Consider the following 26,773-nt stretch of genomic DNA (forward strand, 5'->3'; position numbering starts at 1 on the left):
GACAGGTCTGTCGCTTTCATATTCTTTATTTTAGTACAACTTGCCTGACTCCGCCACACAATCCAGCAACTGCGTATGGCAGTACGAATATGGAAAACTGCCTGTTCAGTCGTTACGAATTTGACACTTTTCAATTTTATTTACGTTCAAACGCTTGAACTTATTATTGGTTTTTAACTAAAAGAAAATGTCGAGATTGGACGCGAGTAGACATTGTTTGACAAAACTTGAGACCCCCATTGGGTACAAAACAGTAGGCTTGGATATCAAAACGATTTTAGGGGATGCCGAAAAAAACTTCAACGACATAGTGGAATCTGACCAGGAATTGAAAAAGAATGAAAATTTGATAGAGGAACTTCTGGAAGAAGAGTCACGGCTGGATGAGGTGGTGCGGCGTAATATTGAGGAAATATGCAAGATGAAACACGGCATTCAAAACCTGGAGATCTCATTGAATTTGCAGAAAGAGGAGATCGATGGCAGGAAGAAGGGTGAGTGCCAATTTGCGGATTTTCTACATATGTCCATGTACTATAAATGATTTTCTGTGTTTGCCCCATGTTCGCTTGATGGTTTAGGTTTGTTTTTTACAGAGCCTGTCACTTAGATGGTGGCTAGAAGCCATTGAGAAACCAACGTGCACTCCCTAGAAAACATTTGATCGGAATTACCCGAGGTTGGTCCTCAGTTGGTGCAGTAAAAGCAGTTGATAATTTGGCTGCGTGGTCCCGAAAGCTCGAAGCGCAATTCGCCTCAGTCGGCGTCAAAATGTCATCACACATCACGCACTTTGTCGGCCTGGATGAGGAGACAATTGAGATTGTCTCCGACGTACTCAGTGGCTGCGCTTACAGGAAGCTGCATGAGCAGCTCATAAAGTGTCTGTCGGACGGAGCGGTACTCTGAGGTGCCGGGTGGCAACCTTACCGGCTGAACCAAAGCCAAGTGGCCGAGGAGATCCTCCATAGTGGCGGCACCGAGAGACGCTGTATCGCATTGGCTTGCCGGCCGTGACACAGTACGCGAATGCTCCAAAGGCCTGATTAGGGCGATCAGACCCGAGTCCTGTTGTGTGTGCGTTCAGCGTTGTATGCGATTGGCCCCCTAGTGGGAGCCTCATGGGGGTTGTGGTTGTGTTCAAGCGAACAGAGACCTTCGGGTCGCAGCATGGTGTTGCGTTTCAACTCGGGTGCCGTACTCCTTAGTTCAGTAGAGATAGAGCACTCGGTATAGATTGGAACCGCCGTAGCTTGCTGCGGCAGGGCTCTGATTGTGGTCACAAATCAATCCGTGTCTTAAGAAGACCATGGGATTAAGTCTACAAGACAGGTACTCACGTTAAACCCCCAGGACTCTCGTGTCGGACGGAGCTTGCACTTGATGACCGTGCGCCAAGCCAATTGCAGACGGAAATGAAGCATTTGGGCCACACACACACACAGGCCATTCTGACATGTGCGGGGTCCATGATATGTGTATTGTCTGCCACGCAGTTAAAACTCATGAGGACCACACGCAACTCGTGGTTGGCGCGGTGTCCTGTGACGCGTCAAGCCATGTGGCTCTGCTTCGCGTTTGGGAAGTATGACAAGATCGCGGCCTTGATCCGCCTCCCGGAAAGAGCGATCGGGTTGTAGCTCATTTAGATCTTCGGCAAATACGGGGGCATGCTGGTATCAGTGTAAGTTCGTCGAAAAGGCGAAAACGGTATATATTTTCGCCTTTTCGACGAACTGACGCTGATACCAGCATGCCAGCTTTTCTTCAAAAAAGTAGACTTGCCTGGAGCTCTGGAGACATCTATCCGAAGTGCAGCACCACGTCGCCTTACAATTTACGACTCGTTGGGCCGGTACCACTACCTTGTCAATAAAAACGCTGAAGTCTCGGTTCTTCCCACATCTCGAAATCACAATTTAACACTGCAATCATTAAAACTCGTGGCAGCAAATTCCCGCCAGGCAGATACGTATCAATCTAAGCCGTCGACGAACGTTTTCTTCATTATCCTCACTATCAGCATTCTCATCTTAATCGCCGTCTTCCTGTGCCACTACGGATTCCTAGTGTATCTACACTCATTGGCCCGACAATCTTCCTAAGGTCATTAAGGAGAATTGCACGTCCAACACTCTTTCTACGGGTTTTGAAGGGGTTGCCTTCAAAAATGCCGCAACATCAGTTGCGAGCACAGTCTTTCTGAACCCGTTAAGCTTGACGTTCAGCACCACAACGTGTGTCCTGTACCACGGCAGAAGCTTGCAGTTGCACGAAAAGGGAGGTATTTGCAGACCTTCAGAGGATTGTTGATCTTCGCCATTTTACATGGTCACTAAATCCAATGGTAATTGGAGACCTTGTGGCAATTACAGAAGTTTTAATGCCCAGACGATTCCAGACCGATACCTCATTCTACGATTTCGCGCACTCTACTGAGAGATACCATTTTGGTCACGTCTTCTTCTGAATCCAAACATTTAGAGCAGCTCAGTTGCATTTTTCAACATCTCCTTGATGCCGGTCTCAACGATGAGAACTGCAAATTTTTATAATTGCAGGTGAGATTCCACTGCGACCTGATTACCCCTACCCAGTCAAAATGAAAGCTTCCCACTTCAAGGATCAAAAAAGGTTCTTGGGCATGTTAAGCTTCTACCGGCATTCCTTGCCCAATGCCACCCACCATCAATCAATCCTTAACGGCTACTTGTCTGGGTCGAAAATCAAAGTCTTCCGCTTGATTGTGTGGTCCCCAGCAGCTGTCCAGCCGTTTGAGGCCACTAAGCAACAACTAGTGGAAGGTACACTTGTAGGAATCCCTCAGCAAGATGGACGTGTAGCCGTCGTTGATGCTTCAGGTAATGCCGTAAGGGCTGTCCTTAACCAAAAGATGAACGAAATTTGGTAGCCGTTGAGGTTCTTTTCCAAGCCACTGAACCCAGCTCAAAGGACCTTTCAATCGTGAGTTATTAGCCGCGCACCTCGCAATCATAATGTTCACGGATCATAAGCCACTTACTTTCGCCTGAAACAAAAGACCGACAGAGCGTCCTCTCGCCAACTTTAGCACTTGAGCTTTATCAGCCAGTTCCGATTTAAATGTCGTCTCTGTAAGTAGTTGCTGGCGCTATGTTATGTTTTGTAGAGGTCAAGATCCGGCCAGTCGATTTCTGCCAATCGCGGAGTCACAGTTATTCAGAGCCTTGGGATCAATACACATTTAGGGATCTTCTTATCTTGGTCTCAACGTCCAGTAAAAAAATCCTCAGACAAGGAACAAAGGCCCATATATTCCAGCTGATTTTCGTAAGAAAGTATTTCATGCCGTTCAACAATCTAGCGCACCCAGGCATCCGGGCAACGGATCGGTTAGTCACCGCAAAGTATTTCTGACCCCCCATGAAGAACGATATTAGTTCTTGGGCAGGATAGTGCAAGGCTGTAGAGCATGTGAAGAAAGAGGCAAGTGTCTTCCTTTGTTGATCTAGAAAGCGTGTCTACACATTCCACCTCGATTTAATTGGCCCTTTGCGAAACTGGCACGGTTTCAGATATTGTCTAGCCTGAGACAATGCCTCTGAAAGATATTTCTGCACAGTCTTGCGCTAAGGCCCTCTAATGAGAATGGATTCCACGTGTTAGTCTGCCGGCCATTAAATTCACCGACCAGGGAATGCAGTTTGAGCCCTTCCCCTAAGAGTTGGCCATAATTTATCGACTTGAAAAACTACCGATCAACCGCGTACCACCCGCATTCCAATGATATGCTTGAAAGTTGGCACAAAATACTGAAGACCGCGATAATGGCCCAAGATGACTCTTCTTGGCCGCAAATCCTGCCACTCGAACAACCAATCGCGAAGAATTTGCTCAAGCTCCCCCGGGCCTGGTATACGGGGAGAAGTTGAGACTCCCTAGCGACCCTGTGCTCGACATTAGGTCGGAGCTCAATATCACCGGTTTTTTGCATCTGCTCAAGGGCTCAGTGCGGAAGTTGAAGCTGGCAACACCTGCCAAATACGCGGAAAATGTGACAGGCATGCCCAAAGATCTCGGTTCCTGCACGCATGTCCTAATTAAGACGGACACTTTAGGAGGGCCCCTTCGAGACTTTTAAACGAGGCCAATACTATTTTAGCAAGGAAAAAATGCAACCAGGACCCAAGTACGTCCATTTTCACTTGAGGCAGCTGAGTTGAGGAAGCGATGCTTCTAGATCTTCGCTGAAACCCCATTTGGTTGCAGCTGGAAGTGGAGTGTTGTGGCGGAGCGAGCATCCGGCCAGTCGAACTTACGTAATAGTTTGTTTGTTTTGAAATTAACAAACTCTGCTCTGTTGTGGTTGTGTACTGAGAGAGCTGGCATGGCACACATTGCTTGGCTCAGCGCAAAACTTCCTTGCGAAGATTTGTCCAAAAGAACCTAAGCGTTACCCGCTTGGCTGTGGCTCAGCCGCTTGGGTGTGTGTGAACGGTGTAAAAAGTCTGGCGGAGCAGTAAAATTGGTAAATACGACTTGATCGTCCCGTTGAACCCCGTGTAGTAGGCCGCGTGGCTGTCCAACCCGAGTCAGTGAAACTTACGACGAGGGTTGGCTATGAGGTGCGGCAATTGTTCATATTTCGTCTGCACCTTGCTGATAGCACGGCAACTGAGTGTGGTGGGCATAGAGACCGTCTCCACCCAAGACTGTCTGCCACTACATTTGGGTCTCCAGGCCTACACTAGAAGCGGGGGTCAAACTAACCGATGAAATCGAGTTGCCTGGCCTGAAGAGTTGTCTGGCCAATGCTTTAACGCGAAGTCAGCCTCAATTGTCCAACTGATTTTGAATTTCTTGCTCGTGCAGCCTTTGGATAGCTCGACGAGCGGGACCTGGAGCTCAACGGCGTGCGGGATGCAGCGGCCATAATAATTAATTACGCCGAGAAAACGTCTTAGCCGCAAGGTGTCTGTGGCTTTCGGGAAATTCGTGATTGCCTGAATTTTGGATGTATAGTCAGTGAATACAACTTCAAACCGGTCAATTTGGCATTTGTCCCAGTTGACCTGGAGCTTGGCTGCCTGTAGGAGCAAAAGAAGTTCGTCGATGTTCTTTCTCGCTAGAGGAAACCAGGATGTCGTTTTGATACCTGTGAACAAAATCCTGCTTCCGCTGTTTTGCAGACGTCCTCGGGAGTGACCAGAATCTGTTAGAAGGCTTGTTGTAAGTCGATGACCAAAAATACCAAACCGCTAGTCTCCTGGAGCAGATCCATTTGGGTACGGGTCCGGGCGGGTGATCGCATTTAGTTGTTGGTAATCACCCGTAGCGTGTCACTTTCCGCCAGCCTTGGGCACCATGTGTTGAGGGCTGGCCCACACTGACATCACGCACCAACAGGAGGTCGAATTCCTGCCTCGCTGCGATGAAGGGTCTAGGCCGTTCGAAAACCGGTGGTCCATTAGTGACGATCTGGTAGTGAATTAGCAAATCTAGCAAGGTTGTCATTTCTCCTAGCAAAAAGGCAGTCTTTCAGAACTTAGCGATAATTTGCCTATTGTCCTCCGAAAGGTCGCGAAGTGTCAATTGAGATGACGCTGATGGAGTGAATTTGTGAAGCCGGCCCGAACTTGCTCCGAAGATGGCTGTTTGAACATTAGCGGTGGAATGCTCTGCGCAGGTCGAGGTCCAAGGTGAGACGCTAAGTGCCGAATGTAGTGATGGGCGTCCCATTGTTTCTGCCTGTAGCACGAAACTCTGTTTATAAGTGGCCTTGTAATGAGTTGTTTCGGAATAATGGAGAGCACAGAGCCGAAGTCCACTAGGAAACAGGCTGCAGTGTTGCGATCCGACAGGTAGCAGCTGATGATAGCCGTCTTCAAAGTTACGTATTTATCCCTTTCCGGGGGCAAATGTATATTATCGCACGCGTCCAAGATAGTGTCAAAGTCCAAGGTAGAAATCAGCAAGTGGTAGCGTGTGGCATCGTTGCATATACGACGTCTAATTCCTAGGACCGCCACGATTGACGGGACCACGGGACCAATGCTTGCTTGTCGCGCCGAGCTGGCGCTGCCACATATACTAACGAAAATTCTGATTCGACTATGTTGCTATCAGCGGTAGATTAAAGAGTTGTCATCCGGATGTGTGAAACAAGAGAAGCCCTAATATCTGGTAATCAAGTGATAATCGCTTGCGTATTGCAGGCGCATCTTTTTCCGGAGATGGAGAGCCCCCGGCCCTGGGAACCGGTATCGTTCAGCAGGGGGAAATTATTTTGCTGATCGGACATCAGCCCATCATAAAAAATTCTCTTTCTTCTGGTGCAAGTCAGTTTGTTGGCCACGTCCCCGTTAGATCTGTCTGATTGTCGAAATTTGGAAGCGGATGGATGAGGGTAGGGAATTGGAAGCTAATATTGCCGCTACGAACGACAAAACGAAGTCTGTTATTACGTTAGTCCAAGTGGCAGACATTTCCGCAAATGATAATGAATTCATTATTGCATACCGCTTCTTGAGTCGCAAGTTTTTCGATGGTCCTCATCCAGCCACGGTTCTTAACCGTACAATCGTCAAATTGTAGAGGTATTTGCGTGCCGCCCCCTACCATCATCATCCAAGAACGTATAAAGAACACGTCTAAAGCTTGATCGACATAGATCACGTTGGTTTGCAGTCTGGGTCTTCCTATTCTAGCCACATCAACACCTTTTAAACAATTTTAGGGCAGTGGACGGATTCAAGGACTCTCTTGTGAGAGTAGCACATAGAAAGTGACCTCATCTGTTACTAAATGCCTTCAGGGTTTCGTTAGCATCTGCCTCGGCCGTGTCACCGGCGCACTCTACCCCGATAAAATCTTAGACGAAGAGCTGCTTCGATGTGCGGGCCAGGTATCGTTGATTAGATAGCGGAAGTGGCAGCAGATGTGTAACACTTCGAAAAAGGGCAACAATTCTTTTGCTGGCTCTCATTTATGTTTTGATCTTTTATACTCCCCTAAGTAGCCACGAAGTGAAGATATCCCTTGCTATCTTTGATTATCCATGTATGTATGGCGAATATGAAATGAGGGGATTTTTTTTCTGGAAAGGTAGATACAATGATACATATGTGATAGTTTTAATGTAAATTTCTTTAAAACATACGAAACACAAAATTGGAAAGCAGACGCTAGCTACAAACTTAATTTCTCGGTCGGCATTTCAGGCCTAAGCCGGATTCCGGTTGCGCCGTTGATGATGATGATGATGTCGGCATTTCTCTCGCCGATCGGGCTCCCGTGTCGGCTGGTCGATCATTTCTTGAATGTATGGTTTGAGATTCGTAACCATATTGTTATCAGCGACTGGTTGGGAGTCTTAAATTATGACACAGGTCGTCCCAAGTTCAGCCTAGTGACGGTCTCCTGTCCCTTTATCCCTCGCCGCCGAGTACAGATGATAGTTGTGGAGTAAGTCTTTTAAATTAGGGTCTTACCAGAATTCCTGTCTCACTAAGGGAGTTCATCATCATCAACGGCGCAACAACCGGTATCCGGTCTAGGCCTGCCTTAATAAGGAACTCCGGACATCTCGGTTTTGCGCCGAGGTCCACCAATTCGATATCCCTAAAAGCTGTCTGGCGTCCTGGCCTACGCCGCTCCATCTTAGGCAGGGTCTGCCTCGTCTTCTTTTTCTACCATAGATATTGCCCTTATAGACTTTCCAGGTGGGATTATCCTCATCCATACGGATTAAGTGGCCCGCCCACCGTAACCTATTGAGCCGGATTTTACCCACAACCGGACGGTGATGGTACCGCTCATAGATTTCGTCATTGTATAGGCTAAGAGAGTTCATCGTCCTCAATGAAGGAAACCACACTTTTGTCTACGTTTAACACTTTTATTTACTTTTCCACGCTACTACATTAATTTCCTCAGCCGCTCGGGCACTCAGCAAAGTCCACATGCTAAAAAGCGCGTTAATTAAATTTAACTACTCCTTTTATTTCCGCCTCGCTGCAGCTTAAATAGCTTCGGTCGTCAAGACCACTTGCAGCAACCTGGAACTTACACAATTGCCCAGGTCAAGAAGTTTTGTTTGTAAGTTCTAAATACAACAGTAAATTCAAAAGTCAGCCGGGGGGCGATGTCGTCAGAATATTCTCACTCATGTGCATACATCACTGGATCTATGGTGCTGGTGACGACATAGCTCGATAGCAAGCCGGAACATGGAATCGCTTACAAAGTTATACATTAGCACATGGGCAAGGTTGCTAATGTTTGTTATGGAATAGCAGTATTCTGCGACGTACGCTGACCTTACAGAAATCACTGCCGGTGATTGTTGACTATGTTTACGGGGACTTAGGCGGCCGATGGCTTGTGGGAATCGCTCAAACATATCCACTGATTCTGTAAACTTGAAGTTTTCTTTCTAAATTAAATCGGGATTTATAAACGTTTCCATGCAGAGCGAAATGAGTTGGTTACAATGTCCACGTCCGAGTCAGTTCCCATAGCAAACAACTAGGGCTTAAAATTTTTTCGAAAATTTACGTGTAAAACCACCTTGACTGTTATCGCTGTCATTTCTATTGCAGATTATGAATTTCTAACACAAGAATTAAAGCATTCCGCGAGCATTGAAACTACCTTGGGACATACAATGATGAATCACTTAGGAGTGCGTCTGAAATTGATTCCTCTGAACCTGGAAACCTGGGATGTGATGGTAAGAGCATCTTCAAACCGATAAAATAACACATACGATAACGCCTAATTTATTCCAGTTTTTCTTCGATGATAATAAGTTTGTTCAGTTCTCATATAATGTCCTAGACCGACTGTTTGAATTGCAAGCCATTGAGCCGCCTCACTCCGCCTTTGAAACGCTTCAGAAGTTTCTGAATGATACCGAAGATGTGTCGGGGCTTCTGTATGCCTTAAGAAAGCATCACTTCTCGAAGAAATCGGACAGCAATAACTCAAAAATTCGAAATATCTATTAATTGGATGGTTAGTTTGGAGGGATTCATAGGAGACAAGTCATTTTATCGCTTCCTCGTTCAATTCAAGTCTAAGTTTTATTTGTAATTACTTTATTTATGAATACATAATCCAATAGTTAAATAACAATTTTTTATCATTGATTCATGTTTAATTCTGAAGGAGACCAAATCTCAACTCAATATCCACGTGACAATCCAAAATACAAGTCAATACAGAAATAAACTTCCTTCGTTCAAAAATAGTGTTCAAAAACCAAACAGAATCAAAATAAAATTAGTGACTCAATGCACGGAAAGCATTAGATTTTCTCATAAGCCAATCGAAAACAAAGCAGAAAAAAAGTATATCACATTCATTTCTTTTGAAATTTTTCTCCCAAGGCAGACTTTTAGTTGAAAGCTGTAAGGGTCGGGATTCATCCGCACTAAATCCTCTCACACAATCGATTGAATCCACGTCAGAGCACCACGCAATCGTCGCAGCTTGGCGCGAGCTAAGAAACTACAGATTAGGAGATATTCAGTGTAAGTACGTCGACCCATCTTATAAGCAATTGTGTTTGTGTTGATTGTGGCGCTTCGACCCTCGCACATTACTTTTGTAGTCAGGGAAAGGAGCCACTGAAGGATCTGAAAGCAGAAGACGTAACTTGAGTACAATTCCACAATACTAACTTCTATAGAACCTACCTCTGGACTGGATGGCATGCCGGCCGGTTTGAGCCAGGATGATGGAGCCCAAAGGAAAAGTTGAATCACATTTGCCGCTATATCGGGACTCAATCGTCTTTTTGGATTTGGACTTAAAATATTTGTTATTAACTCTCTAATAATATGCGGGCATTCATTTGTCAATTCCGGAAGATCTTCTTCGCAATAATTGTTATTTTTCAGGGATTTTGTGCCATTTTCGTTTCCTTGACCATCGGCAGCGTAGAATGGATTTGGATGCCCGAAAATCTCATAGGCAATAGCACCGCAAGCCCACAAATCCGATTTTGAATAGTTCAAAACTGAAAATGTGCCTGGTGTCTTGTTTATGATTTCTGGAGCCATGAGGGCTGTGTTCCCGCCCTTGTCCATATCATACGAAGTATATGGAACACACAAACCGTGCACTTTATCCGCTAAGCAACACCCAAAATCAGATAACACCAAAACTGGTGGCGAATTGTCGTCATTCAACTCAATCAAAATGTTATCGGACTTCAAGTCTCTATGTGCAACTCCATGTCGCGACAAATGTGCGGAAGCCTCCAAAAGCTGGGCGAATAATAAAATCCTCGTTCGCATTGTTACATTTTCGCTATCTAAGTACGAACGCAAATTGCAGTCGTATCGCTTCATCAGTAAATATAAGCTCATGTTTCGTCCGTATCCTTGGGGATTTATACGCGGCGGTTGCGCCATTGGATAGAGAATTCGTCCACCAATCAGATTACGTACTTCAGCACAGAAATAACCGAACATTAGGACTATGTTTGGATGTGGTGGAAGTGTTAGTGTTTGGTCACGCAGTAACTTCTCCCAACCGTCGGAATTGTCATTGGTTGGACGGTATCGAGCCGGAATTGTTTCTTTATACATTGCGCGAAGAATTGACATTGCATTGCTCTGAATGTCGTAGTTAAACATCATTTTTAAGGCTAGTGAATATCGGCATATGCTGATGTTTGATGGAGACAGATCCTGGAAAAGAGAAAAGGATTTTGATAGGATTATTCCGCTGTGGACGTAATCTTGCATTCTCTTATTCGATTAGAGCTAAGAAGTTTAGTATGGAATTATCAGTTGCGCACTATTGGTAAGGTAGAATTTTAACATACGAGGATCATTCAAAAAAAGAACAAAATCTGGAACAGGCAGTGCTTTAGGATGTACGACAATTGAATTCCGGGGGTAAGGACGAGCATTAACGCTTCAGTTGTTGTTATTTGTAAGCCATATGTTGTCATCAATTTGTTCCTTATGAGCCATTGGTAGATTTCGGGGTAGCGATCGAAATTTGACTCTGAATCACTTGGTCCCAGGTCCGAGCTCCCGTAGCTTCTGGCGGGTCACCAAAAATGTGTGAGGCCGAGTGTTGTCCTGGTGGAACAGATCACCATTCCTATTGACCAATCCTGGCCACTTCTGGTCAATCGCCTGCTTCAAACGGTCGAGTTGCTCTCACAATAGAAGACCCAATTGAGGGTCTGGCCATAGTTGAGCAGCTCATAGTGGATGACTCCCTTCCAATCCCACCAAACACACAGCAAAACCTTCCCGGCCGTCAATCCGGGCTTGACGACGCTTTGGGCCGGCTCGCCGCGCTTCGACCACGATCTTTTTCCATTGAGATTTTCGTACGTGATCCACTTTTCATCACAGTCACCATCCACTTCAAAAATGGGTCGAATTTGTTCCGTTTCAGCAGTGCATCGCAGCCGTTGATTCGGTCCAAGAGATTTTTTTCCGTCAACTCGTGTGGCATCCAAACATCCAGCTTTTTTTGGAATCCAATCTTCTGCAAATGGTTCCAAAAGGTTTTATGGTCCTTATCCAGTTTCTGGCCAATCGAGCGAACGCTCACATGCCGGCCTACTTGGATGATTTCGACGATTTTATCGGTTTCTACGACGATTGGCCTAGCAGTACCGGGTGTATCTTCGACATCCACTACACCGGAACGAAATCGATTGAACCAACGCTGTGCTGTGCGAATCGTTACAGTATCGGACCCATAAACTTCACAAATTTTCTTGGCCGCCTTCGTTGCATTTTTACCTCTCAAGTAGTAAAAATGTAAAATATGACGAATTTCTTCTTTGGTGCACTCCATCTTTGACGTGCTATAACTTGAGAAAGAAACGTACGAACATAAAACTGTCAAAGAGACACCTGTAGCCCAGATTGTCGTCTTCAAATCGCCGTATAATATGACCCGATGCGATAAGTACAATACAAGATATGTTTAAGTGTCGCCATCTATTGACAAAATACGACATTACTTTTTTCCTCAACCTAATATTACATCCTGCGCGATTTAAAACACTCCTAGGGTGTTTTTGAGATGGAGGAGAGGCCAGACCGTAGTGGCCCATTATACTCTTTAAGGTATTCACTAAAATATATTACCCGGTGGGATTTTCAGAAAGAGAAAGATAGAGGGGCGAAATGAGTACAGTTAGGTCGATTGGGGGAAATCGGTAACTTTTCCCTTGCTACAATGTGTAGTGACCGCGGCTTCGCGACAGGAGCGGAAACTCATTCGCGTCTTTCTGAATTAATTGCCCAAATAATGCATTTCATAACGTGCAATTACCCTAAATATTCGCCGCAGATTGCACATTATTGAATGCATTCGGGCGAATTCATCTTGACAGAAGGGAATGATTTAGCGCATCCGTAGGCGCACGCGCATGTTGCTGCAACATGAACTCTCGGAGTTCTACAGAGTTCAAAGCGAGCGTAGCGGCATGGGGACCGATTCTTGGTGGAACAGCTGGACTGGCCGGTGAGATAGGAGAAAGGTTCTGATTGGCACCGGGGTGGCCGGGAAGCGACGCTATGGAAGAGGATTTGAGAGAAGTTTCCTTTGAGGAGGAGTGAAAGGTTGGAGTAGCATTGGGAACAGCCTTGAAGTCACGCTGTGGAGGAGAATTTGTTGAAGTTTCCTTTGAGGAGGAGTGAAAGGCTAGATTAGCAGCAGGAACAGCCGTGAAGTCACGCTGTGGAAGAGGATTTGGGAGAAGATTCCTTTGAGGAGGAGTGAAAGATTGAATTAGCACCGGGAACAGCCGTGAAGTCACGCTGTGGAAAAGGATTTTGGAGAAGTTTCCTTTGAGGAGGATTGCTAGGCATCGCGGGAGGATAAAGGGTTCCTTTTTGAAAAGTTTCCAAAAGTTCTACTAGGTGAAGTGCTATGAACTCGTGAACCTCGTCTGCCCATTGATCCGAGCAATCAAATCGATAACAACGGTTGTTGTCAGCGAACAGAGCCTATTTTTGCTTACAAAAACTGTTCCGCTCGAAACGTCTCACTATAAAGTCAAAGCTGTCACTGTACAAGACAATGATCTTGCCAGTCCTCATGTATTCCTCGAAGACTTGGGTTCTTAGCAAGAAGAATTGCGAACTCTTGGTCGTGTTCGAGAGAAGAATCCTCCGAAGAATTTTTGGCCCCCTACATGGGGATGGACGATTCCGTAGCCTACATAACGACGAAATCTATGAACAATACCATGACCGTCAGGTTGTGGATAAAATCCGGCTCAATAGGTTACGGTGGGCGTGTCACTTAATCCGTATGGATGAGGATGATCCAGTCCGGAAAGTCTATAAGGGCAATATCTATGGTAGAAAAAGAAGACGAGGCAGACCCTGCCTAAGATGGAGCGATGGCGTAAGTCAACGCCAGACAGCTTTTAGGGATATCGAATTGGTGGACCTCGGCGCAAAACCGGGGAGTCTGGAGTTCCTTATTAAGGCAGGCCTAGACCGGATACCAGTTGTTGCGCCGTTGATAATGATGAGGTGGTCTCCACAGCACTTCATCCTCAGCTGAAACCAGGGGATTTCAGCGGAAGTCCGACTGCCTCAGCTCCGAAAGTCGAATCCTGCCTTCCCCGGTAGTATTTAGTATTTGTCTCCCGGAAGAAAGGCCAGCTATCGAGACCTTCTTGGACGCGCCTCCGACATCGAGGGTAAATTAGTGCGCTCCCTCAAGGACTATATGAGATCCGTCGTATGGTGGCTTCAACGGCCTCCGCGAAGCGTCGGTCCTTATCATGACGCATAGTTGGTTTGATCCGGCTCATGGCGTCACTGATCAGACGCAACAGACCAGTTGGATTTATGCTTGACCGCACGTCGAGAACTGGGTCACTTCTCTCCGTACCCAAGATTCGCGGGGCTTGCAGCAATCTCCTGGCGGCTGACTGTCCGTAGGCCAAGTAGTACAAGAGGCAGGACTTGCGATCAGGAAGAATCGTCTTGCGCCATTATGGCGGACTATAGCGTCCTGTGCCATCTTTCGAGCATCCCGTTGCACTAAGGGAAAAACGCAGTTGCCCGTTAGGATTTCAAGCCTAAGAGTTTGCCTAACTCCGAGAAAAGAAAGGATTCAAACTGCTTTTTCTGATCAGGGATGATGATCGCCGGCACAAATAAAGCGTGGAATTCACTCCCGACAGAGAACCTCGGCACATGATAATGCCGTAATCCCTTTTAGGGAAATCGCCTCAGGCCACCGCGTGAACCTATCGATAATGAGGAAGCAATGCCTCGAACCGTGCAAATTTTGCAATGGGGCAACGATGTCGAGGTTGTTGATTTGAAAGCGCTTGGTGAACCTGGGAAACACGCCTACTTGTTTTCTTACATGCTTCAAAGTTTTACATTTCTCACACACCAAGAATTGGTGCCCTTCTTCATAGAAGGCCAGAAATATTTCACAGTGGCTAACCGGTTCGCTTGTTTGATTCAAATACGTGGATATTCGCTGTGGGCTGCCCAATCAGTCGAGTATCTTTGGTTCTCGACCCGGAAAGATAGTTGTCAAAGCTCGATTGATGGTGGATGACCCTGAGCACGAAACGACTGTAGAAATTTAACACGCCCAGATCCTTAACAGTTTTGGGAAGCGGGAAGCTCGCGATTGATTGCACTTTGTCCAGGTCCAGTTGGATACCATCAAGGGGTATATTGTGGCCGCTAACAGCGTGAGAATGTGCAGTCATGGATGAGCGCTATAGAATATGGTCCTGAGTAGTCTGAGCATTTAGGGTCTATAGTCGCCACAAGATCTCCATTTGCCGTTTGGCTTAGGGACCAGGTGAAGTGGCGACGACCAACAACTGTCTGAGGGTTTGCATATACCTTGTTTAAGTAGCTCTTCAAAGCCTTTCCGCGGAACAGCGAGCTACTGTCTTGGTAGTGGACGCACCTTAGAGAAGATAGGAGAGCCGATGGTGTTGATGTGATTCTGGACATCATGCTTTACTGGCTGGAAGAGGCTATGCTCGGTAGTTATGTTGCGGTATTTCTGAAGAGGTAAATACGTGGGTCGGGACGTCCTCAAAAGTGATGGACAGTATCTGACCGGCAGGGGGTGATCGTCCCTGATGACGTACGGTTGGTTTTGGGATAATCGTGGCACAGTGATTTGGGATATAGTGGCACAAGAAGTCTGCGCCCAAAATGTGAGTGCTAACATCCGCTGAAATGAAATGTCACGAATACGTGCGTCGAAGTCGCAAACTCAGGTCTACTTGCCTGCAACCATAAGTGCGGATCTACGATGAATTTGCTGCCGCTAATTTTAGAGCGTGAGACGTTAATCGATGGTACTTGGATACAGGGAGAATCGAAACCTCAGCGCTTGTATCAATCAAATAGTAGCGCCTACTCAGGGAGTCGTAAACGGAAGGACGGGGTGGTGTTGTCGGTCGGGTAGTTGTCGCCAGAGCTATGGACAGGTCTAGTTTTTTATTGCAAAGGCGCAAGGGCTGTACATTTTTTCCGCGAGCGTTCGGTGGTACCAACATAGCCCAGTACCTATCGAGGGTCCTGCCGACCTAACCGAGTGCCTATTTCTCGACTTGTTTCGAGCAGCAACGGTGTCGTCTAACTTAGCTACGATGGTTACGGCCGTTGATTAAGGTAGTTGCGCGAGTTAACCCAGTGCCGCGAGTGCGCCTCATGGATTTTGTCTCCGTTTGCCACCAGCATGTCCAGCGAACCAGAATCTGTGCACGCCAAAAATGGCACGTGTGCTCTCCAGAGCCGGCCCCACTGTGTCTCCATCCAGTTGCTTCATTTCCCTAAGCAGCTTACTAGATGTCCGATCGCCCAGCGAAAATTGTGTCAGGAAGCGATTCAGCTTGGTTGTCTTACTCACTGACAGACGCCGTATTAGACGCTTCTTTAGTATTTCATACGAGCCCTGCTCCAAGACAGAGGAACCCAAAAGATTCCTCGTTTAACCCGACCAGGGCCTGTTGTGCTTGGTGTTGCAGTTCCTGTTCCCTAAGTTCAGTGGAGGTTGTGTTACTTTTAGGTGCCTCCAACCGATTCGCTGATACAGGCTAGGGTGCAACTTCACCGCTGGATCCAACGAATTTTTCTTCGTCGAACTTTGAGATCGCGTTGCTCTAGTATTCCGCTACAAAAGGAGGCCCTAGGAGCTCAAAATGGATTGAATGCCGGCCACTCACTGATACACTTTGCCGGGCTTATCTGTTATTAAGCTAGATGCCGCCCGCTAAACGCTGCCGGAGGTAGATATGGGAGAGATGCGAAGTAGCGGCCAGGCACCAGGGCGCGTCTGTCTATTGTCAACTTCATCTAATATATTTGAGGACTTATGCAAAACCACTTGTTAGACAACAAATTTTGTCTTTGAAAAAAAAACGGCTTTCCGCGATGGTGTTTGGATATCATTTTTTGACGAATATGATTACTATTGACTCAAGATCCACAAAGCGGCCTCTGCAACCCTCGGGGTCACCAAGCCGGGTGAGCGGTACATCAACCGAGATACTTGGCTTTGGAATGATGATGTTGAAATGAAGGTCCGTGAAAAGAAAGCCTTTACCACAAATTTCTCGACGATAAAACGCCTGCTAATTGGCAAATTTATAAGAATGCCAACCGGGAAGCAAAGAAAGCGGTCGCTGTCACCCGAGCAAACCATTTCAAAAATCTTTACGATAAACTGGACACTCGGGATGGCGAGAGAGATCTGTATCGACTTGCTAAAAGCCGTGATGAACGCACACAGGATATCGAACACTTCTGTTGTGTTAATGACAAGAACGGTACTTTGCTTACCAACCGTCGAGCCGCAACGGATAGATGGCGAGAATACTTCGAGCAGATTTCAACTGAAGAATTTGCTCATCCTCCACTTCCACAATCATTGCCGACATTTGGAGCAGTTCCACCAGTCAACGCAACTGAAGTCGAGGAGGCAATAAAACAAATGAAATCGGGGAAAGCAACAGGACCTGACGACATCGCATCTGCGCTCTGGAAAGCGAAGAGCTGGGACCCAACACTGTGGCTTAGTGAATTCTTTAACCGGATTATTCAGGAAGGAAGGTAGTCCAGCAGAATGTTCAAATTACCGTCCGATCCGGTTACTTTCCCATACCATGAAGATTTTTGAGCGCATTCTTGACAACCGTATTCGCGAAATCGTTGAAATAACCGTGAATCAAGCTGGATTTGTCAAGAACTGCTGAACTACTGACGTAACACACGCTGCGCGGTTACTCATGGAGGAACACCATGAGAAGCATCGCCCTCTTTACATTGCCTTTCTGGATCTAGAGAAAGTGTTTGACTGTGTAGCACACGAACTCATCTGGTATGCTTTACGACAACACTTCGTGCCAGAAGAACTCGTGCGCTGGGTTCAATTGCTCTACCACGATCCGAAAAATAAAGTTCGAAGTATGGCGGGTGTATCAAAACCGCTTCGTGTCTCTGTTGGTGTTCATCCAGGAAACGCCCTCTCACCGCTCCTCTTTGTTTTGTTGTGGACACCGTCACACGGGATATCCAACGTCCAGCGCCCTACACATTGCTTTATGCAGATGTTTTCCTAGCATCTGATAGCAAAAATGATCTCTAGCAACTTGTCCAAAAATGGAATGATCGCCCCAAGAAACACAATCTCAGATTGAATCTAAACAAAACTGAATTTTTGACGACCGATCGATTTAAATACCTCGGGTCAACGCTATCAACCAATGGAGAACTGCGTTATGAAATTACTTCACGCATTAACGCAACCTGGATGACGGGGTGTCCCACAACTGGTGTTCTTTGTGATCGACGCATCAACGAACGTCTCAAATCTAAATTTTACCGCAATGTCGTCCGTCCAGTTGCTCTCTATGGTTCTGAGTGTTGGTCGACTATAAAAGACCATGAACGGCGTCTTGCGGTAATGGCGACGAAGATGCTACGTTGGACTAGTGGCGTCACACGTTTAGATCACATCCGAAATGAGGATATCCGCGATCGTTATGGGGTTGCACCGATCGTGTAAAAGTTGCGAGAGAGGCGTCTTCGATGGTATGGTCACGCAATTCGTGCAAACGAGAATTCACTTACCAAGATTGGTCTGAACATCGTCGTCGATGGTAAACGACCAAAGGGCAGACCTAAGCAACGGTGGCTTGATACGCTGGATGGGGATTTGAAAGCCTCGAGATTGCACCCAGATCAGGCATTCGATAGAACCAAATGGCGAAGCCGATCACGACGAGCCGACCCCGCTTGTGAACGGGACAAAGGCTGAAGAAAAAGATGCAAAACCGCTTGTTAGACAACATATTTTGTCTTCCTCGCGATGGTCTTTGGCTATAATTTTTTGACGAATATGATTATTATTGATTCAAGATAATAACTTACCATCGTAGTCACGCTCACATCCTCGTCCAGCATTTCAAACTGGCTTATCTCAGAGTTATGACGTGATCGATTCATCATTGCGGCATTCTCTGCGTTTTCCTCGTTGTCGTTTCGCAACAAATTAATTTGGCTTCCCATTAAACGGTTTCCATACATAAACAAGTTATCGACACTTCCTCCAAAGTTGTGGACAAACCGACTCAGATTGTGAATGGGAGACAGCATTCCGCCGCCACCACTCTTATAGCTCGCCAATATCGAATCTCGTCGTGGGGAAGGATCAACGTCCATCCGTTCTTGGGATGACAAATTCACGGGACTTTGTGCTGGTGATGGACGGGTTGGAACTTCAACAGGATCGGTTTTGTTCTCGTCAGGTTTCTTCATTGAAGCAGCATAAACTACAGCGGCACAACCCTTCGCGATCGGGGGTCCTATGTCCAAGTCGTCTAGAGTGAATTCGTCGTTGATGGTAGCGCCGGAGGCCTCTTCCTTGTTCCAGGTATTTTGGATTCGTGATGCGGCTTCCTGCAAAGTAAGGCAACTACTAGTAGCGTCGAAAGCAGCGCAATGAGATTAGTATACTTACACGTATTTCCCAGCAGACACCCTCCAATTCATCTTCTTTAGTTAATACTCCAGCTCCGGAAGCAAGGCTGACTCCCACAAGGGCGAAAAACGGCGCAGAATCCCCGAAGAAGAGTTTCTTTGTAGCTCTAGCTCGCAGTTCACTCGAATAGGATGAGGTGACCCGATTGAGGACATTGTCAATGAACAGTTTCCGGGCATGCTGGCCAAACCTGAACAGTCCAGTGGAGGCTCGTAAGGCGATTTGCGACTTGTGATGGTTGTGCTGTTGTTGAACTCCAGCCTTCAATGATCAACTTTTAAAGGAGCCAATTATTATGTAAACAGGACAAACGTACCTTGTGGAGATGGGCAGAGGGGATTCCCCGGCTCTTTCCGTGTTCCAAAATGTTGGTATAGATATCGCGCTTATAATACCATTGCAGTGCGGACCGACTTTGTTTGAAAAGTCGATTGGTTAGCAGCCGGAACGACATATTTGTCGCGATGCTTTACACTCTCTCTGGGCGTAACCTGCTTCAAGCAAGAGTCGTGTGCACAATTACGACAACAAGAAACTTGCACGTTTCACCGTAATTACCTTTTGCTAATCAACAACAAAAAAAATCTCGGAAAAAAGTATCCGCCTGCGGTAGTGATTACTCGTTTTTAACCCCTATTGAGGGGTTTGGGGGCCAACATCGGACGCACAAAACCAATTTTCTCGCAAGCCAAACACTTTGCGTGGATAAAAGCTAGTAAAAAGCTACTGCCGCCGTTTCGTCGACGAGGACACGAAATATTTTGAGGAATTCACAAGCGCCGATGGCTTTTGCAAAAAGAAATTGCGTCGCTCCTTCAGCCAAGTTGAATTAGTACTTCAATGTGAAAAGTGATGCGATTATCAAAGACACAAGTGACAGTTTTGTACTAAATGAGGGGAAGTCTACAGAGGAGCCAAGCAGCTGATTGGAACGATTAGTGGGAAACGGTGCGGCGTCTTGGAGGATTTCAATATTTTGGGCAGAATTTCATGTGACGGTGGCGGCAGACAAAGTGAGTGTTTTTATGAAATTGATAGAAATAGAACCGAATACAAACAAAACTTAGTTAACTCATAGGTTAGCCCAGTGTTCCCAGTCTGATTGGACTGTTGCCATTTCTGCAGTACAGAATACAGTGTGTTACACTAAATGGACAGCGTCTAATATTTAAAAAAAAATTCGAAACTTCATGTTGGAAATCTGCGGCCACCATAGCCCAAAATCTATCCAACGAAATTCTTTGAATTTTTCACGACTTATTCAGAACAAAATAGTTTGCAAACTAGGATAATTGTGATTCATTCGGTAGTTTTTTTTTTATTCATTAAAGAGGCCTTGAAAAAAACACCAAAATTTACAAAAAAAAAGTTAGACAAGGCACCAAAAATTTAGTTTTGGATATTTTTTAATAATTCTAGTTCCCTGACTGTGATTAAGTTCGCACGTTAAAATGCCGTTTACATTTTTTCTTAAAGATGATCACAGCGTCCTCTAGCGTAGCAGCAGAAAACACCTTTTTTGGAGATGGGTACATAAATTGCCCTGTATTTCAATATTGAACTATGTCATCGGGCTGGAAAAAGTACTATGCATGCTCAAGATACTAAGCGGGTAACTCTGGCGAGAGCCACACTGGATATGTCTTTTCGGACAACAGCAATACGGCGGACAATGAGCTTCCAAATGCTAAGCATCAAAGCCTATTTTCGCGGGACTAGGACCTGTGTAGAGTGTGAAACTGGTCCCGAAGTTCGCTCGTGTCCGCTAAAGTGAATGGTTCATTCTACCGACTGGTTGCACCTGAGGTTGGATCGTGCTTCTCCGTCGTTGCCAAGTTTCTTAATATAGTTATTTAGTTATACAGCCGGTTTAATGGAAACCCCGCGACAGTTAGAGATTTAGTCCACGTGCTTTATTTGATAAGAAACTGAAATCGGAACAAGACTTTAGTCAAACCCCTGCGTGTAAAGGATGTGGACCTAACATATACCATCGCCGCCCATGGACAGGGCATTTCTAACAACACCACCTAACACCTTCATCTGGCCGCCAATACCGTTACGGCCGAAGACATGATTAACGAAGACTGCCGACTCATAATAATCCACGACTACTAGAGCTTCCTTCCTGGGGACGAGCCGGACGCTCGGAACTATGAAGCAAATTCCTCGATTAATCATGGACTTCAAGACGAATTCAAATTTGTCTCATGTAAGTCTGTCTACAAGCAAAAACGAACGCCTTTGGGCACCTCGGATTCCGAGGCTCCAGCAAACAAAAACCGTGACCATCTCCTTGCAGACAATGAGCACCGCCCCAAAGCGACCCATTCATGCCCCGGAACTTCGAAATCAGCCAATTCGGCCAGCCCGCCGATAGTTAAAGATAGTAGTAAAACTCATTTTCTCCCATCGATATTTATGTACGGCTTGACTGCTACTGGGTCTGGTTACTAAGAACATAGACAAAACCGTAAAATATGAGATTGCTAATCTGCCTGCCGACGAAGAGACTCTTCCAATTAACCAAGGCCTCCAAATTAGAAGGTCATTCCTTCACCATTATGGAGGGGAGGAAGCCAACCCTCATTCTCAGAGGAATCCCCCCTCACGAATACACTTCTGACGACGTGGCAATGTAAATTAAGGAATTAGCATAGGTAAAGCCGATTCACGTCTAAAGGTTCCCCACCCTAGGGGTGGCGGAACAACGACACCAACTTAAGCCTCTTTCGCGTGACTCTCAATTCCGAGGCAGATGCCACTATAGTCTCTAAACTAAAAACAAGCGGATAAGCTGGGATAAATCCAGAAAAAGGGTGGTCATTCAGTGCTTTAACTGCTAACAATTTGGCTTCGAATTGCGGCTACAAATGTGTCAAATGCGTGGGCCTCTACGCCTTTAGGGATTGCCCCCGTTCGAATGTCCAAGGCAACGCAGATAAGGACTCGGCGGGGCTCCTTAAATGCGTAAACTGTGGCCAGCTAAGTCACTGAGCCAATTTCTCAAATGTCCCCGTAGGTTAGAATCAATCCAAAGTAAAAAGAGCTAAAAGTGTCATGCACTCCCGCTCTGCTCCGTTCTCTCCCCTCCCCCTTAACATAGTCTCCGTTGTTCGTAGCTCTCAGCCTGACCTTTTGCCTCATTCTATTCTTGAAACCCTCAGCTCTTCATCACTCCTACACTCTCTCATGGACGCCAGGACCCTTTTTAGCATGTCTTCCTTTTCCCTTTGGAATACAATCTCTGACTTCTATCACAACTACCTTCGTCTTCCCCCTGAAGATAGACTCAAAGTGTACTTACAATTCCTCCTCAAATCACACTCATCAACAATTCGTTCATTTCAAACGACAAACATTTCGATCTCCACAAGTTCCTCGAGGAAACTGACTCCAATCTTGCTTTCCTAACGAAACCAAACTTGGGAAGCTCCCAATGTTAAACTACACGTTCCCGAATACATCGCAATCCGCAATGACGCAGAAGCACATCCATCCTAGTCAAATCGGGACTAAGAGCAAATACCATCCAATCAGATGCATTTGCATCAAACTGCCTGTTAGCAGTGGTCAGATAACCTGTCAGGGGCGGAGGAGGGCTTCGAGTTCTAATCGGCTCTTTACCATTTTGTCCGAACTATGGGAAGTCGCTGCCAGTTTTGGCGCTTTCCTCCTTGGCGGTGACCTCAACACCATGCATGTAACTTGGGGCGAGTCAGTTAACAACGAAATGCCCTCAGTTTTTCTATGCATTTACAACAAATTCTCCCTTCCCTCCCCCATCCGCATAAATGCAGATCCTTCAATCTAACAAACTAGGGCTATTTTAAACAAGAGTTATCCTCTTTCCGGACTTTCGCCGAGGCTAACCGCGTTGGACCAATGCTTCCGTCGGGTTTACTCTACTTGAACACGATGGCAATTTCCGCTCTGTTCGGAGGAGCAGTCCGTATCCGCATCTTACAGTGGCTTGCCATATTATCCACAAGAGGTGTAATTTCACCGGTTATTATAGGATCGAGAACCATGGCGAAATGCTCTTCTCACCTGTCTTTTTGCTTCGTCAGTAGCGACATTACTACCAGATAAGTAGGTATCTGCGAACTCCAAGTAAAAATTTCAAAACTTGACCACATCGTCAAACCGACAACAGTGCACAACTAACAAACAATGCCAATCGGCTTGGACTTGGAACCACTATTTAAATCCCTAAATCGTTGTCAGACCTGCATTCATGTTATCCTCGTTCTCCAATCTTTGACTGCGCTTCTTCGCCTCGACCGGGGTCTAAATTCATTTGAATTACCACATTCCAGTATTACGGGCTTTATTGATGAAATAAAATAGGCTCGCGAATCCTTACTGCGTATGAGAAAAGGCACAGCTGTTGACGTGCTCTACTGTTTCTTTATATCTCTCTACCTAACCACCTAAGGTATTTTGATCACAGCCTGCCGCCAAATATTCAAAAGTCATTTGACTTCACTTGGCTTAGCTACAAAATATCTCGCTGCATCCACTTCCACCTTTAGTTTTTATGACAATTCCTGGGATACTAATAATAATATTCTTAATTGATATCATATCCGATGTATCTTCTCAGCCTCTTTGAGATTGGTACTTTACCAGTAAAAGCATAAAATTTTTAATCTAATATTGTTGCCATAGAGCCCTATGTGGGCCATAGCGCGTCAACCACACCTATCCGTCATCGCTGTCGGTTCCTGGAAATGCGCTTTAGCGGTCTTGACGATTTAGCAAGAGGCAAGAGGTTTGCGGACTGCGATGGGTACTGTGATACGATCTCTCACGTCAAATGTTTGTTGATTCCGTCTGCGTTCGTAGACATTGGCGCAAAATTCTCACCGAATGCTGCCTATCGTTGTATCGCCTGCTGCGATACCACACTATTTAATGAAATTTGCTGAACGTTGCCTCGCCACCGAAATAACTGTTCGTGTCGAGGCTAGCGTACTTCACTACTTCCGACGAAATACTGGCCTATATTAGAAGCAAGGCTCACTCAACTTTGTCATTTCTCTCATGTGTGAGTCTGACGAAGGATGGCTCTCCCGAGCGAGTAAAGATTCCTTTAAAGTAACGTATCCCCAAGACTTGCTATCGTCAAATCTTCCCTTTGTCCACAGGGGGTCTTCGTCTCATTGGCAAACTTGATGCCAATGTTGGTCCTAGCTACGTTGATCTTCCAAATCTCTTTTTCCTTAAAACTGGTCAGTCCATCTCCCTTCCCTTATCCCCTATTTTCAACAAAAGCCTCGAAAAGAATCATTTTCCCAGCTTATGGAAAGAGGCTCTCATCATCCCCATTCACAACAGTGGCGAACGTACGCTTGCCGAGAATTACCGTCCCCATTTCCTCTTCTCCTCCCATTCCAAAATCTTGGAAAGATATATCAGCGACTTGTTGTCCGCCCACTTTAGCCATCACATAGTGAAAGAGCAATACGGCTTTGTTAAGCGTGAGTCCAGTGCCTCCAACTTGCTCGACTTTATCAACTTTGTCGCACAATATCTATATTCACGGCAGGAATTGCATACTATTTACACTGACTTTGCTAAAGCCTTCGACACTGTAAATCACAAGGTACTTCTATCTAAACTCTCGTCTCTAAGCGTTCCTATATCATTTGTTTTATGGATTGCTTCTTACTTTTCCAACTGATTCTGTCGCGTCTCTTATGATGGCTGCACATCCCGCTCCTTCTCCTCCTCCTCTGACGTCTCGCAGGGATCTATTCATTTTAATCAAGAGTAGAACGTGATATTTTTCTTGATAACAATTCGTTTTTTATTTATAGGGAGCAATCATGAACACATTTTTACGTGAGGCAAGAAAATTAGTTTCCAGCAAATTATCGGTAAATTTTCGAATAATCAGCTTTCCTTTCAGAAAAAAAATTAAATGAATCTCTTTTTCTGTACAGGAACGATTCTGTATTATCATTGGTAACGAAAGTTGCGATTTGGATTCTGCTGTGTGCTCGCTGTCTCTGGCTTACTATTACAACAGGAACAAAAATAAAATTCCCAATTCACCCAAAGTCGCCCACGTTGTACCTTTGTTCAATATCAAACGAGAGGAGTTACCAATTAAAACCGAAGTCATCTACTTCCTTAGGAAGAATAACATCGAATTCGATAGTATTACATTCCAGGACGACATCAATGAGTCATTCATAACAAACAATGACGTAGTTTTGGTCGATCATCACTTCTCGAGATACTCCCCCATAGCGGTATTTGACCATAGACCTTTCGATCCGAACTCCACCATACCGAAAGAATGTAAAATGGAGCTGGAACTAGTAGGCTCATGTGCAACTTTGATTGCAAACATAATATTAAGCGATGAAAACTATGCAGACTATAAGGATATTTTGAGACTCCTTCATGCAGCGATTGTACTGGATACCGTGAACTTTTCAAAGGAGGCTCAAAGAGCTAAAGAAAAAGACTTCAACGTATGCGAAAGAATTGAGTCCTTGTTGGGACTATCGAATGTCGACAACTATCGCAAGACATTATTCGATGAGCTAGTGGAAGCCAGGGCTGATGTCAGTTCGTTTGATTCCTATCAAATTTTGTTGAAGGATATGAAACTGATATCAAGTAAGAAGAACGAGTCCATCAAAGTTGCACTGCCTGGTTTCCCTAAGTTGGTTAAAGATTACATAGCATTGGAAAATGCAGAAGAAAACATTAAAAAGTTCGCAAAAGCGCATCAGTGTCAAGTTATAGTGTTGATAGGGATGAAAGTTACAGATGACGGTTTGAAGAGAGATGTGGGCGTGATTAACATGGGAAATGATACATTATTTGATGCTATTGTAAGCAATTTGAAGAGTTCCAATCATTCTTTCGATTTAGAGGAATATATAGATTGTAAATTTCTAGAAGGCAAATATTTCAATCAAAAAAATATAAGAGCTTCAAGAAAACAGATTTTGCCGCTGGTGAAGACGATTTTAGATGAATTTTGAATGACATTCGTACCGGGTAGCAGATTTATGTTCACAAAAGTGACTAAAACAAAAACTGTGAGGACATTGTTGTATTACCACTTTATATTAAATCAAAAACAATGCTGTCTTGAACTTTTAAAAAGACTCCAAATTTCTACCGTAAACTTAATTATTAAGGTAAACTCATAGAGAAAAATTCAAAGGGGTTCGTTTTCGTTCGCCAGAGGATCGCACTGAATGTTTACGTAGAAAATTGCTGAAGGTTCCGGCAGTATTCAGAGTCGATTTATGTTATTGAAACCACGTTTTGCCACGAGTAAACAATAATGATTCGTGACCCATTTAAGTGGAAGTAGCCTTCTCACTTTAAAAATATAGACTAAAATTCCTATTCTCTCTATTATTTCTTTAAAATTGAATAAACATTACTTTTTTGTAGTCTCAAAACAGTCTCTTATTTCTCGCTTTTATTCCGTGTTGATTAATATTAGGCAGATACCAGGGCAGAGGCAAATCGTCAGACGCTGCCTCACCTCTGCCCTAGGAGCAGCGTGACCGAAGCGAGTCCCAGATGTTAAGTACTCATTTATAGAGGGTGCGGCAGCATAACTTCCTTTTTTCAAAACTCAATAAAAACTATTGTATGCATCGGAAAATATTTATTTATATATTTATAATGTAGGTGCATGTCTAAAGTTTTCATGTACATTGTTCTGAAGATCAAATCTGTTAGGTGACGTCCCCCATTCTCCATACATTGCGTAAACCGATTTCTGGCGTTTGTCATG

General features: G+C 45.2%; 3 protein-coding genes across 3 annotated transcripts; 2 read left to right on the forward strand and 1 right to left on the reverse strand.

The window, feature by feature from the left end:
• The first annotated feature begins 80 nt into the window (after positions 1-80).
• Positions 81-9,126, forward strand: LOC119656039. The gene is made up of 3 exons (XM_038062307.1): positions 81-494; positions 8,580-8,710; positions 8,769-9,126. The coding sequence occupies exons 1-3, from the start codon at positions 188-190 to the stop codon at positions 8,985-8,987; spliced, it is 657 nt and encodes a 218-aa protein (XP_037918235.1). The 5' UTR covers positions 81-187; the 3' UTR covers positions 8,988-9,126.
• LOC119656036 lies at positions 9,049-19,831 on the reverse strand. Its single transcript, XM_038062303.1, has 5 exons — positions 19,316-19,831; positions 18,979-19,260; positions 18,390-18,917; positions 9,678-10,676; positions 9,049-9,617 (listed from the first exon to the last, which is right to left on the reverse strand). Exons 1-5 carry the CDS (start codon positions 19,451-19,453, stop codon positions 9,423-9,425), a joined length of 2,142 nt encoding a protein of 713 aa, XP_037918231.1. The 5' UTR covers positions 19,454-19,831; the 3' UTR covers positions 9,049-9,422.
• A 47-nt stretch (positions 19,832-19,878) lies between these two features.
• Positions 19,879-26,432, forward strand: LOC119656037 (exopolyphosphatase PRUNE1). The gene is made up of 3 exons (XM_038062304.1): positions 19,879-20,012; positions 24,822-24,881; positions 24,948-26,432. Exons 2-3 carry the CDS (start codon positions 24,831-24,833, stop codon positions 26,001-26,003), a joined length of 1,107 nt encoding a protein of 368 aa, XP_037918232.1. The 5' UTR covers positions 19,879-20,012; positions 24,822-24,830; the 3' UTR covers positions 26,004-26,432.
• The last annotated feature ends 341 nt before the right edge of the window (positions 26,433-26,773 follow it).

This window comes from Hermetia illucens, chromosome 4, assembly GCF_905115235.1.
Source record: "Hermetia illucens chromosome 4, iHerIll2.2.curated.20191125, whole genome shotgun sequence".
Classification (NCBI taxonomy): Eukaryota; Metazoa; Arthropoda; class Insecta; order Diptera; family Stratiomyidae; genus Hermetia; species Hermetia illucens.

Excerpts from the sequence above, each read along its gene's own strand:
- LOC119656039 (XM_038062307.1), top strand. The coding sequence starts at position 188 with ATGTCGAGATTGGACGCGAGTAGACATTGTTTGACAAAACTTGAGACC. Across the intron at positions 495-8,579 it reads GATCGATGGCAGGAAGAAGG|ATTATGAATTTCTAACACAA; the intron begins GTGAGTGCCAAT and ends TTTCTATTGCAG. Across the intron at positions 8,711-8,768 it reads TGGAAACCTGGGATGTGATG|TTTTTCTTCGATGATAATAA; the intron begins GTAAGAGCATCT and ends AATTTATTCCAG.
- LOC119656036 (XM_038062303.1), bottom strand. The coding sequence starts at position 19,453 with ATGTCGTTCCGGCTGCTAACCAATCGACTTTTCAAACAAAGTCGGTCC. Across the intron at positions 19,261-19,315 it reads CCTCTGCCCATCTCCACAAG|GCTGGAGTTCAACAACAGCA; the intron begins GTACGTTTGTCC and ends TGATCATTGAAG. Across the intron at positions 9,618-9,677 it reads GCATGCCATCCAGTCCAGAG|ATCCTTCAGTGGCTCCTTTC; the intron begins GTAGGTTCTATA and ends TTCTGCTTTCAG.
- LOC119656037 (XM_038062304.1), top strand. The coding sequence starts at position 24,831 with ATGAACACATTTTTACGTGAGGCAAGAAAATTAGTTTCCAGCAAATTA. Across the intron at positions 24,882-24,947 it reads TAGTTTCCAGCAAATTATCG|GAACGATTCTGTATTATCAT; the intron begins GTAAATTTTCGA and ends TTTTCTGTACAG.